General features: G+C 47.3%; 5 protein-coding genes across 5 annotated transcripts; 2 read left to right on the top strand and 3 right to left on the bottom strand.

The window, feature by feature from the left end:
* Positions 1-1,076: 1,076 nt before the first annotated feature.
* N7458_008265 (uncharacterized protein) lies at positions 1,077-1,880 on the bottom strand (the record flags this gene model as incomplete). Its single annotated transcript, XM_056911647.1, has 4 exons — positions 1,077-1,181; positions 1,267-1,341; positions 1,422-1,647; positions 1,771-1,880. 4 exons carry the CDS (start codon positions 1,878-1,880, stop codon positions 1,077-1,079), a joined length of 516 nt encoding a protein of 171 aa, XP_056764473.1.
* A 1,534-nt stretch (positions 1,881-3,414) lies between these two features.
* On the bottom strand, positions 3,415-4,549 carry N7458_008264 (uncharacterized protein; the record flags this gene model as incomplete). Its single annotated transcript, XM_056911646.1, has 3 exons — positions 3,415-3,733; positions 3,787-4,139; positions 4,211-4,549. 3 exons carry the CDS (start codon positions 4,547-4,549, stop codon positions 3,415-3,417), a joined length of 1,011 nt encoding a protein of 336 aa, XP_056764472.1.
* A 1,136-nt stretch (positions 4,550-5,685) lies between these two features.
* On the top strand, positions 5,686-11,416 carry N7458_008263 (FAD/NAD(P)-binding domain-containing protein; the record flags this gene model as incomplete). The annotated part of the gene is made up of 6 exons (XM_056911645.1): positions 5,686-5,978; positions 6,032-6,297; positions 6,371-7,182; positions 10,418-10,572; positions 10,620-10,952; positions 11,008-11,416. The coding sequence occupies 6 exons, from the start codon at positions 5,686-5,688 to the stop codon at positions 11,414-11,416; spliced, it is 2,268 nt and encodes a 755-aa protein (XP_056764471.1).
* A 425-nt stretch (positions 11,417-11,841) lies between these two features.
* On the top strand, positions 11,842-12,351 carry N7458_008262 (MAPEG family protein; the record flags this gene model as incomplete). The annotated part of the gene is made up of 1 exon (XM_056911644.1): positions 11,842-12,351. One exon carries the CDS (start codon positions 11,842-11,844, stop codon positions 12,349-12,351), a length of 510 nt encoding a protein of 169 aa, XP_056764470.1.
* Positions 12,352-12,796: 445 nt separating this feature from the next.
* On the bottom strand, positions 12,797-15,576 carry N7458_008261 (beta-glucosidase; the record flags this gene model as incomplete). Its single annotated transcript, XM_056911643.1, has 7 exons — positions 12,797-14,444; positions 14,506-14,666; positions 14,742-14,830; positions 14,883-15,016; positions 15,082-15,248; positions 15,310-15,392; positions 15,450-15,576. The coding sequence occupies 7 exons, from the start codon at positions 15,574-15,576 to the stop codon at positions 12,797-12,799; spliced, it is 2,409 nt and encodes an 802-aa protein (XP_056764469.1).
* Between the last annotated feature and the right edge of the window lie 1,057 nt (positions 15,577-16,633).

Below are 16,633 nucleotides of genomic sequence, written 5' to 3'. Positions count from 1 at the left end.
AAGGGAGGTATATGGCAACTATTCGGACTGGACACTTTTCTGCATTCTTCGACGATATCTTGAGCCAAGAAAACGGCATCTATCACTCAAAGACGCGTCTATACTTATATATAAAATTCTCATGCCCGTGGCCCCTGGTTCTTCTATACAATACCCGGTGAAGGCATTCGGTTCCGTGGTCTTGAATGTAGCCGGGCAAATCCCCTACTCACACGCATCCCAAGATCGCCTCGTCCGACTTTTAGATCAATTTCACCAATTTATTGAACTTGAGTTAACAGATGAGCATGAGGTAGGTAGGCTACTCTTAGCAGCAGAATCTCTTTGGATTAGAGTAACTAACACCTTATGGTTTTGCTCTAGACGGAAATATTATTCCTGGTTTTGGATCAACTAATCTATGTGTTACGGAGGCGATATGATAGTAAGTCAAAGGATTTACGACTCTCAGCCTCCTGATCTAGACTAATCAAATGGCCATTGAATAGAAGCTTCGAACAACGAACCGCTTGAACGCGATTATTATCTAAATACAAGCGCATTTCTCGCCCGCCTTGCGTCTACTGGTCTACTAGGCTCCTCATGGGCAGTTTCAAAAATGAGGGATGCTCTTGAACATCACATTTCGGGGGATGACGAATCTTACCAGTCTTACATCAGTTCGGCGGCTCTTTGGATCCACTACTACGGTCCATGTCTCTTCTATGCAATAGCCCGCTCCCCTCTGAAAAAAAGCCGTCGCAATGAGCAGAGCTTTCGCGTTGGTCCCCTTTATAGCGGTTCTGCATTTGGCATCGAAAGATGGAACTTTTGGCGCAATGCTTTTGAGTTTGCAAGCGAACAAGGTAAACTGAACGTTGAATCTCGAGATCTTGCTCTGAATGCCTCATTTTTGATGGATGAGATTGCAGAAATTGGGGTTGTTGAGGCGAGTTGATTGCTCTGTTTTATTTTTCAATGGGCGAGACTTATTCGGAAGGTTTGCATTTTTAATTGTGTATAATTGTGTATGATAACGAGCGTTTATACCCATCTATTGGTACACCATTCTTTGATCTGCTTGCTCTCTAAACTCTTTACAACCGTGCCTTGCCTTCCTCCCGGCCTTGCAGGTTAGGATGGGGGTCTCGAACCGGTCGAGTAACTGCGTAGAAGGCAAAGCCTTGAGACTTGGTCGAGAACTGGGGAAAGGAGAGATATCAGTATATCAGTCAACGACTTATGACACATGATGGAAGTAAATTACGCAACAGAGACATAACGAACCTTGACTTTAGATCCAACATGGAAGAAGGCGAAATCTCCAGGAACCAGGTGGTGAGTAATTCCCGTGGCCTCATCCTGACAATGAGACCATACGTGTTAATAATTTTCGTTTCCAAATTGAAGGACCTTGGATGGACGGGCAGTAAGGAGCATACCAAAACGTCAATTTGACCACTCAGGACATACTTCGACTCCTCAAAGGAATAGTGAGCTGGTCTCTGAGGCCCAGCCTCGATCTTATAAAATCCCGACGTAATGTGGGCTGGGGCTTCGGTCTTGGTGCGGATAGAGTGAAAGTCGGCTGTAGTAGCGTTCTCGCCCTGTGGCAGAGGAATATACTCATGACCGGCGCCCTTGATGACGGTGAGGGGAACAAGTTTGCTGGACACTTCCCAGGGAACATTCCAGATCAGTTACACTTGATGCCCATCCAACAGCGCTGGAGATACCATTAACTCACTCTTGTTTTCGTTTTGGTGATTGTAGGTAGGACGTTTGAATCACCAAGTCAAGCCATCTATGCTCGACTTATAAGTAAGTTGTTCATCACGGGCGCCTTCCCGTTTTTTGGCGGGGATTCGTAACCTGACAAGGCAAATCTCCCCCGGCCGCATTGCCCGTATGTGGGGAACATGTCGGGTGAGCAGCCGATGTCGCTATAAAGGGTTATGCTTTCCATAGATTGCTGCTGCGTCTTCGGGAGACAGTCTGTATTTCGAGGAAGTAAAAAATAGCTCGGTGGAAGTCTATGCAGGAGCGAATAGTCCTTTGGGTTGAAAGGAATTGGGGTGTTTTGAACCAGTTTTAACCAATCTCAGTATTTACGTGAGCGGTTTTGAGTTTCTCTTTATTTTTAGGATGTTCTTACTCGCACGACAAAAAAATCAGCTCAGACGAAATATTAGGCCAAACTGGCATATTACCTAGAGAGAAAAACTAACTTAATTAGGCCTAACCTGTTGTGTAAGTAACAACCCCTTTTGTGTACACCCTGGACAGTTCATGTTGGTGTCTATTGAATAAAAGCTTCACGTTTGACAGCCGCAGTGGACACAAATATTTTCTTTCTTCTTATTTATCATCAGAATTGTTACTGGAGGAAATTTCAGTTCCTTAATGATGTGTTCCTCTCATGTTTATGAGTCAGTCCCCCCACCAACGAAAGCTGGTTATGGAACCCCTTACCCAAATGGGAGTCTCGATACCAGAGAAATCTTTAGGACTGCCACTCATTATGTACGTAAAATCTCCCCAGACTCAAGTTTGGAGATCTTCTGCATCTGTGGCACCATCGAAGTCTTTCGAGTATCTTCCTGGTCTGTAACACATGTTTGATGGACCGTATCTCTATGTCGTACACCCACTTGTGGAGTTGCGTTAGAAATTTAGATCTCATGATCCTGAAGCCCTCAATATTGAAAATTCAGAAAATCTAATCACCAATAGTCTTGAGATATTGTCTCTTCTCGCCGTGTTGTAAAGCATGATCTGACTGTACCTGATGGACTTTTTTTTCAACGGAGGACTCATATCTGCATGGCTGCTGGTCCAAACTCGCGACATCCTCAAGTGCTGGCTTTCGGTTTATGAAGCAGAAAAGTCCAACTTCTGCATTTGTGAGTACGGCTCCAAACCACATGCACTTCGGTCTAGGCCCGTATGCCTGCCCAGGGCGGTTCTTTGTATCCGTGGTGATAAAATTCGCTTTAAGCCGTTCTCTGATGGAGTATGACTTCCAGTTTGCCCCCAGCCGAAAGAGAAGGCCAAGGAATATGTTGATTGGAAATAGGATTATGTCAAATGTCTCCACACCAGTCTTTATCAAGAAACGGACTTGAAGCCTTGAATGGGCGCCTATCGTCGCAACTTAATCGTCTGAACTGCAGCGAGACCTTTCGTTACCTTGAAAATTCGCCGCATCAATGTGACTATTGATGGAAAATTATCGTCTTGTTAAATGACATGGTTTCTTTGCACTCAAACAAAACACTGAGATATCTAGTGGGCGATAAATTTTTCTTGGTATCGGCCCTTTCCCTCCAGCTACAGAACATAATTTTTAGAAAAAAACTGAAAAATCATTGATTGGTCTTCTGGTCGAGTGATACGAGCAGCGACGCATTCTCCCCGTGCTGTACTGGGGGAATCTCAGGCCTTTAAATCAAGTTTTTCTGTCCTGCTCCACAATTCCAACCACTCTTTAACAGAGTCACCAGACTCTGCTAGCTCAGCCATGCACATGTTGCGCACATCCTCGCTCCTAATTACTTTCAAGGCGTTGCGAATGTTATGAGGCGACGGAAACTCGAGGGCCTTTGTGACCCAATGCCCCGCTGGTGCATCCAATGCCAGCACAATAGGAAATGTCATCTCGCGGTTGTGCAAGTCCTTGGCAACAAGGCCCTTCAGCTTGGCATACTCCGAAGAATATACATTCTTGCAGTCGTTTTGCAGCTGCGAGTACCAACTGTATAACAGTTAATTCTGACACACGGGTCTCGATCAAAAGGGGCTCCTTACGCAACCGCAGTGAAAGTCTGATCCATGGATTCATTCTCGAGGACAAGGTGACCCAGTAAGCGGAATAAAGAACCTGTCTTGAGAGAGGCCATTCGTCGATATGCCGCAACTCTATCTTTAGCAGTGATGGGAAAGCCACTGATCCCATCTCTGCGCCAAACAAGTGACATGTCCTGCCCTTCGAGAATATCCCGAAGATCTTTCATCAACCATGGTGCGAGAGTGGGAAATTCTTTGATCGTCTGGTTAAGGATCTGGGTGACTTTGTAGTATGCCCGATTTGCCGTCTCCATGGGGCCGTAGATTTTATGTGCAGCAGGTTTTCCTTTGCGATAATCGCTTCCATCCGAGATCTGGAAATTATTCAATCAGCAATTTTCTGTACAATTATGCCAAAGAAGGTTCCGGGGAAATTCTTCCTCACGTCGTCCACTAGCATCAAGCAAAGATGAATGGCGTCCATGATTTCCAACACCATGATGTACTTGGAATGGTCGTCATTTCGAAGCTTCGGAGATAGCTTGTGAACAAATTGTGCCCAGTGGTACTTGCCATAAACTCCTCGAAGGTATTCGTAAGGACATTCGAGCCCAGTTATTTTCTCCGGGTTCGTTTGTCCGATCAGTTGAGCCTTTTTATTCAACCGCCGAGGAATGGGAATACGATCAACAATAAAGTAAAGAACACTGCTTGCTACACCCATGCCCAAAAGGATTCCAGCGCCATGATGGAAGAGTTCTGGTAGGGTTACGAAAAGGCTCATGATGGATGAGGATCTTGACTGAATTCTAGTTCGAGGAAAGCAAGGTCGTGCGCATGAAAAGTACGATCCTACATTTCACTTTATCATATGGGCACACGCAGCTAGTATTATGTAGTTGCTTCTCTTTCTGTTCGGGGATTCATTGAGGACAGCCCAGGCATTCGCGATTCATGTTGTATTTGCTGTTCTGACTTCGGCACTGACTCGTTATTACGTATCTGATACGGTGGTAGTTCTCTTGGTTGAGGGCTACTCTGTGAGACAGACACTTGCAGGTCGGCCTCAGCTATAGCGACACCACTCGTCCCCGGGTCCCGAAGAGATACATAGTTTTGAGACTTTTTTGTGACTAGGTGCAGACCGGGGGTTGCATCCAAGAGATATAGTGAAATCTATGCTCGTATTCAGCCCGCTATTTAAATTACAATTAAATCAGATGAATGTATGTTATGATGATTGTATATGTACTGGATGAATGTGGGCGGTAATTTTCGGTGGTTACTGAGGGGCTCCACAAGTCTGAAGTCCTAACAAAAATTCATAAGCAGTCTATAATTGAACAATGAACTGGAAAATATTGCCTAAACCACTAGCTAGCAAAGGCTGTCTTCAGTAGATTCAAAAAGATATTTGGAGGGAGCCTGCTGCCTGAAATGTAGCAGGTTTTAGTCAATATTCTCTCTTCGTGATCTGGTGGGGTCCTATTAGAGAGCCGTTTTCTTGATGTTTTCACGTAATAAGTCAGTATACCCTTACGTTTCGTTCGTCTTTAGTTGGTATCTATCATGTGCTGCCACTTGACCATTATGATGGCAGCATCAAAAAAATCAAATTAATTAAGGGAATAGAAAAGAAATTTGCATGCTTGTTCCACTCTAAGCATATCTGTAGTGAAAGAAACAAATCACGCATGACCACCAGCCCCGTCTAAATGCCAACATGAGTATCCGATATTATTCCATATGCGTCTTCTCGGTTACTGACCCACTAGCATGGGGAGCCAACAGGACCAAAGTTCAAGTGTTAGGATTTCCAAGGGACAGGCCCTCGAATCCATTAGCTATTTACAGCCCAACACCGTTTTATTCAATGAAAGTAGAAAACTGGAGCTTCGAGGGTCTTTCAAACTCCACAAGATGAGCAAGTCTAAGTTCCAAGTGATCATCGTAGGAGGGTCAATTGGGGGCTTGACGTTAGCACATTGCCTGCGAAAGGCGAGAATCGATCATATTGTCCTCGAGAAGTCGAGCAGCCCAGCACCCCAAATCGGGGCTTCCATCGGGATCCTGCCTAATGGAGCTCGGGTATTGGACCAACTTCAACTATATGATGACATTGAGGGTCACATCGAACCGCTGAGCACGGCAACTATCGGTCTTCCTGACGGATTCAGCTTCAGTAGCTCTTATCCCAAAATCATAACGCAAAGGTCACTATTCCTATAATTCCCTTCAAACCATGAATTAACTCGTCTTTTTCCAGGTTTGGATTTCCAATAGCATTTTTGGATCGCCAAAAGTTGCTAGAGATCCTATACCGAAGCTATCCGGATCATAGCAAGATCCGTCTGGGAGAGAAGGTGACGGCTATCGAGTCTACCCATGATGGTGCCACAGTGATCACGGCGACTGGCACAGTCTATCGAGGTCATCTTGTGGTCGGATCGGACGGTGTCCACAGCACAGTCCGCCAGGAAATCTGGAGCGCAAGCGAGAGATTTGGCTTAGTTTCGCAGCAAGAGAGATCCAGTAAGTTGAAGTTTAAGTGGTTTTCATGAATATGGCATTACTCTTATCGGAGCTGAAATATCACATATGATAGGCCTCACAGTCGAGTTTCGTTGCATCTTCGGTATCTCAACCGCGATTAAAGGATTAAACGTGGGGGAGCAAGTGAATGCGCTATTCAATGGTCTGACCATTGTCACGATCCATGGAAAAGGTGGCCGGGTGTATTGGTTCGTCATACAGAAATTGGGCAAGAAATACACATATCCCAACTGTCCTCGCTACACGAAACGAGATATGTCCGTGGTGGCGGAGGAACTGAGAAATATACAATTCTACCGGGGTATTACTTTCGGCAAACTATGGGAATCCCGGGAGAGTGCTTCGATGACAGTGTTGGAGGAGAATACCCTCAAAACCTGGTATCGCAACCGATTGGTTCTCCTGGGCGACAGTGTTCATAAGATGACACCGAACATCGGTCAGGGAGCAAACATGGCAATTGAGGACGCCGCAGCTCTGACGAATCTGCTCCGAAGATTGCTGAAAATCCCAGGCAGCTCACTACCATCAAATTCTCAGATCGAGATGCTGTTGCATCAATATCGCGAGCTTCGATACCAGCGTGTTCAATCTATTTACCGTAGCTCACGATTCTTGGTCCGCTTCCAGGCTCGAGATGGTCTGTTGAACGTACTTCTAAGTCGATACTATGCCCCCTACGCGAAGGATCTCCCGGCTGACATGGCGTCCAAGACCATTGCCGATGGGGTGATGTGTGACTTCCTGCCTCCTCCAAAACGCAGCGGAGATGGGTGGGAGAGCTACCGAACAAACGGCCAAACATGGGGCTGGCGGGCTCAAGCCGCGATGTATAGTCTTATTCTTGCGGTTTTGTACGCCTGGGTAAGGACTTGGAACTTGGGCTCAACGGTGTCTTTTGGCTGTGGCTTCCTGTCTGGATTTGAACAATGGTAGTATGTAAACAGTCTGACTAGATATTTTACGGTCATTATCTTTTGGAGAGGATCAAGCTTCCAGCAACCTTTAAGTCTATTCAGTTCACTTGAATATGTTTGCAATTGCACTTCTTCACTCATCTCCATTAATGCCTCAGCTACATAATAGACTTTCTAAAAACTCGCTGGATTTGAGAAGGGCAGAGAGAGGAGCGGAGGAGCTTCATTTCTCTTCAGGCAATGGCGAGTACGATTCACTAGGGGTTGCTTATCGATGCCTCGAATAATTTCGCGTGCTAGGTGCTCCAAAATATGTCTTATTCGTCAGTTGTTCCATTCATTTTGCAGAAGTATATTGACGCAGGCAGTATAGCTGTCGCGCTTGTTGCAAAAGTGGGAGGATCGTGCCAAACTGTTTTAATCAGTCCGTCTGTAAGCCGCAGACCATTGCAGCAGATTTATGCAGGGAGGTGTGTCAATTGCAAATGAAGGCGAACAGTTGTACAATTATGGAACTGAGTTCCATTCTTCTTTCAAATATTTTTTGTTGAGGCCAAGGCCCTCGATTGCTGCTTAAAGGCTCCCTCGACTATCTCCCACTCCCAATTTCAATGTACTAATTGGCATATATTCCATTTTCAAGTTTGATGCAACTCAGAATGTTGGAGATGACAACAGTCGCTCTTATTTCACTTTCTCTTTGCAGCGTATGCCGAATACTACCAGTCCTTCCAGATCGGCTGTATCGGTTTCTAATCCGCAATTGAAGAACACCAAGTCTCTACCTGGGCTACCTGGTCGGCTGTACTGCGGGTATACGTGAATTGCCTTAGTTGATCAATTCCTGACAGCATGCAATAATGTGTTCTTTTGGCCAGTGTTTCAGGGAGGAATGCCTGCCTTGCCGCCCTACCGGGTGGCATTCGCAAGCGCCTTAGTACCACTGGGTTGGTGGCCGAGACACATCGGTGCAGAAGTCCGTTCCCTGCATTAATAGAGGGAGTTGGCTTTCTGGTTACCAGTAAGATTAGATAGCCTCACTGGTTTCTATACGATAGGTTGTTATTTGTGACCGGCCATTTAATCTAATGTCTTGGCCCAAGGGTAGTGATGTCTGCGATGCTGGCATACCTGTCGACTTATGGCAGCAAGTTGCCAACCTCCAATCTGGTATCTTTCCCCCCATCAATTATCCTGGGATATATCATCCTGCTTGCATTCGCTGCATTGCCGGCCCCCGAGGTTCTTGCATATCATACAAAGCAGCAGTTATTGCAATCTGGTAGCTCTGGCCTTGGTACACCTCACTAACCCATGGGTTTATTTCGCTGCCTGGGCCATCCAAGGCATTCACGGTGTCAACATTTGAAAACAGTATACATCTTTGCCTTTTCATTATTCTCCACCTTTGATATGGCAGTTCTGTGATTTACTTGGGGCAATGCTGTTTCCCATCGTGTCTATTTTCCGTCAGCTCCATGGGGGAAGCCGCATATGACGGTTCTCAATCCGGGCGTCCTGCGGTTCTTACAATGGGATTATAGGGTGTCTGCATCTGCCCATGCTGATGTGAACAGGTGTTTCCTACTGCCAGATGACCCGAAACATAAGTCGTCGGCTCTCCTGGCCCTCACTGATCGCCGGGGTGGCCGGCGTGCTTTTCCTAGGGCCATGCAGCGTGGCGATGGTGCCGTATGGGGAGACATTGACGATGACTATTGGAATTACGTCGTAACCGATAAATGCGCATCATAGTGGACCTAAAACATAGATGCTGCATCCAACTCTACAACTCAGTAAACCATCTTGGGGGCAACGCGCACATGACATCCGGAGTTTCAATGCACGCTTTAGCCAAGATTTACGTGCTGTGGTATCATTGTGTCCGCATATCAGTTGAAAAGAAAATTTCTTCGTTTTTTGGCTTCAAAACCCATGCCCGGGGCCAATAAGTGCGATAGTATTGCTGGTATAGAGTCAATATGTAGAATGATATTCGACAAGGGCACTAACATACAGCGCATCATTGTAAAAATACGCAAACGCGATCATACTATTCCATCGATGGCGAATTGGCGTTGCACATGCAAGTATTTAAGACCCTGGCCATGCGCCCACGCTAGTGACAGAATGCATCGTTCATGCAGTCGTATCTGCATTCGGGATCCGTAATCCATTGCAGATCCCGCTACTTCGGTGCGTCTCCCCGAGATGATCCACGTCTCATGATTGGGCGTTGCGAGTTCTCTATTACTATATACAAGGGTCAGATGCGATGCTAATATAAAATAATACAATAGCTCGTTGTCGGTATAATATCATCGTTTCCTATGGACGCATTATTCCTTTATAGATCTTGGCCGTGAGCATAGAGTGTAGCCAGCAGCTCCGTCGAGTATTAAAATTACTCGTTCTCGGTTATACCAGCATACCGTTTTGAATACGATACAGTGACATATCGGAACTCCAAGTCCCGAGGCCATCTGTCAAGCAATGCTTCGGATTTATCTCTGAAATACCTTTCTAATTGTTATCTAAATTTATTTCTTATCGTCTCAGGTGGACTTTCTTATCCTACGATTAAATTGTTATTTGAGGGGATGTTCTTGAGTTGCTGTAGACTGACGGGGAAAATCACCGAAGATGGCTGGAACGTCAAATACTAGAATCTGCTGTAATAGTGATATGTAAATCTCGTATTTGAAGTATATGGCAACGGATGGCTGCTCAATATGTAGCACTAAATATCGAGTCCTCGACAGAGCGTGAATGTGCCTTGAACTCACGTGAGATTTCTGTAAGACTTGTCCAGAGCATGAGGGATTGTCATTTCTTACATTAGATGTCTTTTCTCGCTCTCAGCGGAGAAGAGATTAAAGGGTTTGAAAAACATGACAAGGGAAGAAAAGATGTTTCGCTTCATAGCAACGACAATTTTGGACTTCATTTCTCGGTATCTCCCACCTATCAACTACCTGAGCAGTTCCAGCTCGGCTGCTACTAGCCCTTATCGGAGGTTGGATTCGAAAAGATTTCAAAGATTTTGTGCGGAGCCGAATCTTGCACCGCACACGGTTGGGCCAAGTAGGGGGTCATGCCATGAACCGGACCAGGTTACTGAGCACTATGAAAAAGTATGATACCATGCTGGTCGTAGGGATCACTGTTCTGACCTCCTTTAGATCATTCGCGCTCCATTAGACTACCTATTCTCTATCCCTGGGAAGGATATCCGCGGCAAATTGATCATTGCATTTAATGAATGGCTTCAACTGCCAAATGACAAGCTAGCTATAGTAAAGGAAGTCGTTGATCATTTACATACGGCATCTTTGCTGTGAGTCTCAATTCCCCTGCCGAGGAACTTTTGCTAATCTCGCATAGCATCGACGACATACAAGACGCATCAAGAATTCGTCGGGGCCGCACCGTGGCTCACGACGAATCTCTGTTTGGCGTAGCTCAAACCATCAATGCGGCCAACTATGCATATTTCCTACAACAGGAGAGATTGAACGAATTTGGTGACCCGCGCGCATTCCATGTATTCACCCAGGCGCTCCTAGACCTGCATCGGGGCCAGGGGATGGATCTCTACTGGCGTGATGCAGTGGTATGTCCGACGGAGGAAGAATACATCCGCATGGTCATCTATAAAACCGGAGGGCTGTTTCAACTTGCAGTGGAATTGATGCAGATCCAAAGCACCACGAACACGTATGAGATCCGTGGGTTCTCTTTTGCCAGATGAGGCCAGACTAACGTGATCCAGGGACTTCTCCGGGCTGGTGGAGTTATTGGGCATGATTTTCCAAATCCGTGATGACTACATGAATCTTCAGAGTGGACTTTATGCCGAGAAAAAAGGGCTGATGGAAGATCTGACGGAGGGCAAGTTCTCTTTTCCGGTCATCCATAGCATTCATGCAGCGCCCGAAAATACAGAACTAGTTGATATCCTCAAGCAGCGCAGTGAGGACCAAGCTGTCAAAATACGTGCTGTGCAATATATGGAGTCAACTGGGAGTTTTCGGTATTGCCGTGAGACTTTGGGTCGATTGACTGAGCGGGCACGCAGTCACGTTCAAGAGCTGGAGACTTTCTTGGGTCCGAACAAGGGAATCCACCGAATCCTCGACTTACTCGATGTTCAGCCACCGAGTGAAAGATCATGTGGTTAATCTCCTTTTTATTTCTCTCTGTGGATAGTTCATCCATATGCTGTGAATTCGCACGGGGTAAGATCCCTTGAGCCAGCTGTGTTGAGAGAAACAACAGTGGGAACCCCTTGAGCATGCTTGATCCTGAGAGTCGCAGGCCAGAGGCTTTACTTTAGATCGTTCTCCTTGTGAATGTTTCATCCTCGCTTTATTATACTCGCTACAAGTGCAGCCTATATTATTAAATCGAGAACATTCGGTGATTCATGGATGATTTCCAAACCTGAGTAAGCTAGCGACATCGCCCCTGCATGTAAGACGATTTTGGCCCCCAAAAGTGCTAGCTCTCTGTCCAGTCGCGTATAAGAACACCGTCCAGGAGCCCAGGCCCGAGGCAACCCCAACATTCTTTAGCATCCCCAACTCCTGACTGCACTGTCGTCATCATGAGCTCGCTTTTGACAGCCATCGGTCTCCGCGCCCCCAATTCGCTCGAATCAGTAATTCCCAACTATTCTCCCTTCTTTCTAGGATTCCATTTTCTCTGGGCGTACGGCGTACTTTCCTCTCGCACGCTAAAGCAATGGTACGGCATCGACCATCAAGTATCTCCACGCGAAGATCTCGCAAAATATGGCGAGGCCGCGATACGAGAAGGGAAAATGACGCGCAAGCAACTCGACATGCTTAAGCGCAATGAAGCGGCTCATGCAAATTCGGTCGAAAACTACCCACTTCTCGTGGGCAGTCTGCTTTTTGCATCATATGCCGGGGTTCCTGTGCAGACAATCAACGCGGCCGGTCTGTCGTATACTGTCGCCCGCATCATCTATGGTGCTGTGTACATCTTTGTTGATACGCCCAAGTGGAGTTGGACTCGTGGCGTGGTCTGGTGGTGGGGCAATTTGAGCTGTCTCACCCTCCTATATCAGGCTGGTAAGCGTCTAAGTGCATGAGTTCTTATCTGAAGGAAGATCAAGGCTATTGTGGTATTTGATTCCACGCAACAGATAGAGCATCACATGTTGGCACAGTTAGTATTCCGCCCTACGGGCAATTCTGTAAAATTCTACTTCACTATTTGTTCCTAGCCATTCGTTATCTTCTCCTTTATCGTACATACTATTTATCTCATTTTTAAATCTCTTCTTTCCAATCCTCTTTCCAATTTACCAGCGGAAAGAGTTGCGTCGGACCCTAGAGCCGGGCGATAGCGGAGTGCTTTGCTCGAAAGCAGCGCTTTTGAAGCAATCGAGCGGTCTTACTCGCTTCATGTCGTTGCTTAATGTTTTACCATTCTGGAAACTGCTCTAATCAAATAGTGCTGCAGGCCACGCGAGCGCGGCCACACTTCTTGTCTATTGTCAACCTGATAAAACACACAAGACTATCCTAAAGCTCTCAGGAGCTAGTGGTAACGTCCATAGTCGTCGTCAGAGGCAGATCCCTGCTGGAAGAGCCAACATAGATGTTATAGCTTCCACTTTGGAGCAACCACTTCTGAGCAACAACATCCCAAGTACTCAAGTCACGACGAGTCAAGGGGAAAGTCACCTTGAGAGACTTGCCAGCAGGAATCAGGACTTTCTCGAATCCACGGAGCTGCTTTACGGGGCCACCAGGGATACCGAGGTAAATCTGAGCGACTTCAGCGCCAGACTTACGGCCGGTATTGCGAACATCGGCGGTGACGGTTGCGACGGTCTCCCACAGGTCGACAGCACCACCTTGCTCGATGGCTCCGCTGGGGTAGGCGGCGATTTTCTTCTTGGGCGCAGAGACCTTGAGGTCGGAGAAGGAGAAGGTAGTATACGAGAGACCAAAGCCGAACTCATAGCGAGGGGTGATACCGTGCTTGTCGAAGTAGCGGTAATCAGTGAGGAGGCCCTCGTCAAAGTCTGACTGAGGGAAGAGGCCGTAGGGAGTGACTGCGTTAGAGTGGAACAGGGTCGCGTAGTCGGACTCGTTCTTAGCAACGGTGTAGGGAAGCTTGCCGCTGAAGTTCTCGTCGCCGTACAACAGGTTCACGATTGCACGACCGGATTCTTGACCGGGTAGGTGGGCAAAGACAATAGCCGTAACATTCTCGTGATCAGCAAATTGGTCGACCAGGCGAGTTCCGGCGTTGTGAATGACAACAATGGTATTAGCGCAGGTTGATGCAACTTTCTTCACCAGGGCATCGGAGTAGTCTTCACGAAGTCCAGGACGGTCCATACTCTCGGTAGCGAAGGCGTTGATGAAGACCAAGCAGGCATCGGATGCCTCCATCAGCCCGATTGAAGAGGGGGACACAGAGGTATCCCACATTAGGACGGTGTTATCCTCATAGGCTCGCTGCTGCAGAGCATCGAGTGGTGCACTTAGATAAGGCCCACTGTTAGCACCGGAGCCTCCACCCATGGAGAGGGTGCCGTTGAATGCGACTTGGTAATAATCAGGCACGTCAAGACCAGTGCTTATGAATACTTCACCGGTCTGGTAAATTGCAGGTTCCAGGCCAAGAGTCCAGGGGTTGTACATAAGGCTCTGTCCGTTAGGCATCATGGTATCAGGAGCCTTGGCATCCCAACCAAATACAGAGACCAACTTGGGAGATTGTAGTGGTAGAGCATTATTGATGTTCTTGACCAGGACATGGCCTTCCACGGCACCTTCGTAGAGAACGGGCTTCGCATCCGGAGTGAGCGCATTAACAATAGTGTGAGGCTCACTGATATTGTAAGGCATTCCAACACCTGGAGCTGGGAAGCTCGAGTCATCTTGTCCCACTTGGTACCAAGCGGCAATGATACGAGTAGCCATATCATCTAGACGTGACACGGAAACACTGCCGTTCTTGAAAGCCTCGGTGAAATTGTTACCCCAGAAGGTCTCACCATCAGGCATCGCCATATCCAGACCAGAATTCGCCGCTGCAACTCCTGAGTGCTGCCCGTACCAGTCGGTCACAACGAAGCCCTGGAAGCCAAGCTCGGTCTTAAGCAGACCATTCAGAGTCTTGCTGTTCTGGCACCCATGAGAGTTGTTCACTCGGTTGTAAGAGCACCTGGGCAACAGCTCCTGTTAGCCAAAATATCCCTGACGTTTCATTTGAAAGTGCAACTAACATGATGTTTGCTGTGCCTGCCTTGAGAGCATCCTGGAATGGCCAAAGATACAACTCATGCATGGTTTTATCGTCGAGATTGCTGGAGACGGACTCCACCGTCTGGTTTTCGGAGTTGGTGGTAGGGTTGCGGTAAAGCTCTTGCTCGTTGGCGATGAAGTGCTATAGAGATTCGATTTTTAGTATCAATGCATAATCCACTGACTGCCTTGTAAATTTGAGAAATTTGAGACGAACCTTCACGCTTGTAATGACACCTTGCTCTTGTGTTCCCTTGACAGTAGCGGCGGCAATTGCACCACCGAGGTAGGGATCGTTAGAGGGTCCTTCGGAAGGTTAGAAATGACCAAGACATCTTCTTCTAGTAGAGGCACTAACCTTCCCAGTTCCTTCCACCAGTGACAACGCGACCCAAGGGGCCAACAACCGGACCCAGGGCTACCTGAACTCCCTTCTTTCTGAACTCTCCACCCATGTGCCAGCCGCGCTCGTAGGCCAGGGTCTTGTTCCAACTGTAGTGATTTTCGAATTAGATATGGCGGGCCAATCATCATGCCGGGAGATCTATAAGGCTCACCTGGCGCCAACGTGGATTCCACTGGGGTAGCTATTGACGAAGTCGGTTGACCGGACGCCATTTCCTGCATCCTGGAGACAGAGTCCGGTAAATCCTAGGCGAGGAATAGGCGGAATATTTCCAGAGCATCCATTCTCGGTGGTACTGATCCCGTACGTGAGGTTGTTCTACAGAGGCATCTCAATCAGTCTTGCCGTCGATATGAAAGTCCAGGCAAGTAGAACAAACCTTTTCTTCCAAAGTCATCTTGGAAACAAGTGCTGCGGCCTTCTCATAGGCCTTGGCCCAGTCACCAGATCCATTACCATTGGCTGTTTTGTGTTAGCTTGTAAAACCGCCTGCTTTCCCGAGAAGGAAATTCAACGTACGCGAGGGGTAAACTGCCTCAGACTGCCCATAGAAGTAAGTATCGGAAGTAATGTTACTCTCTGCGTGGCTAAGTCCACAGACAGACAGCATGGCTGCAGCCAATGCTAGTTGCTTTGTAGAGACCATCGTGCTCTAGTAGACTCAATCGAGCCGTGATCACTTTGAAATAAGTCCGTAGTCAACAGGGACTCTCGAGAGGTGGCTCAAGCTTCTCTAAATACTTTTTTTCTCCCTAGTACTCGCAACCAGAAGAGTCAAGACACGGCTTGCCTACCATCGATGATCACATTTGCCGGCAGCCCGAGCACGGTCTGGAAAGAGGGATCTTCCATCATTCTTTCCTCTTTTGCTGATATCCAGGGCATGGCTCCCGTCTCCAGAGTCGTAAACACGAGTCGTCGAGTATAGTTATTCTCCACACTTGGCATCATGGGGGTGAAGAAAGCCAACCCCGCGTCTGTGCTCTTGGTTTGGGTAAGAGGAGATGATGGTTGTGGAGGGACCTATAAGAGAGAGTTTGGGACTAGTGGCGTTTTTTACCTTTCGGGCTGGCTAAACTTCGGCGAATGCCACCCTGTTGTCGTGCTGAGGAGCGGAAATACGGAGCTACCCAACCTATATGAGTCGTATGTAGTCTACAGGATAGACACTATAGAAATACTTCAACTTGTATCTTCGCCTGTTTGAGCTATGGAGCAGAGTAGTATTGTAGTTCCCCTTCTACCAGACTTGTCGATCCTTCATCATCAGATCTATCCGGGGAACTTTTCACGCAGGCAACCCGCGAACATTCTAGAGCGACGGAGATTTATCGGATGTCCCTTTGGCTTGAACCTTTTTGGAAGGACTGTGGCATCCACTTGCGCCCGGTGGCAGCCAACTGATTCAACGGAAGACTGCCGAGGGCGTGGTCTCTACAACTTTTTAGCTCGTTTTGTGGAGGGCCCGGCTCGTAGAGTGTGGGGATGAAATGTGGGGCTTCATGCAGGACTCTTCGGAATGGGGTTCACAAATCTGGGGGATGTGGTAGGAGCGGAAGGTCGCGGCAAGGATATTACATTCAACTGTGCAGGGGGTTTCAAAAAATAATACGCAAATACGAACCAAAAGTGCATCGAGGACCTCACTTTATCACGGTAGCAGTGCAATTTGGTGGCGGTTGATATCTCATCCACGGTATGGT

Source organism: Penicillium daleae (assembly GCF_028827525.1).
Source record: "Penicillium daleae strain IBT 16125 chromosome Unknown utg000007l_segment0_segment0, whole genome shotgun sequence".
Taxonomy (NCBI): Eukaryota; Fungi; Ascomycota; class Eurotiomycetes; order Eurotiales; family Aspergillaceae; genus Penicillium; species Penicillium daleae.
Note: the sequence above shows the minus strand (reverse complement) of the source record. Positions and strands in the feature narration are given on the sequence as shown.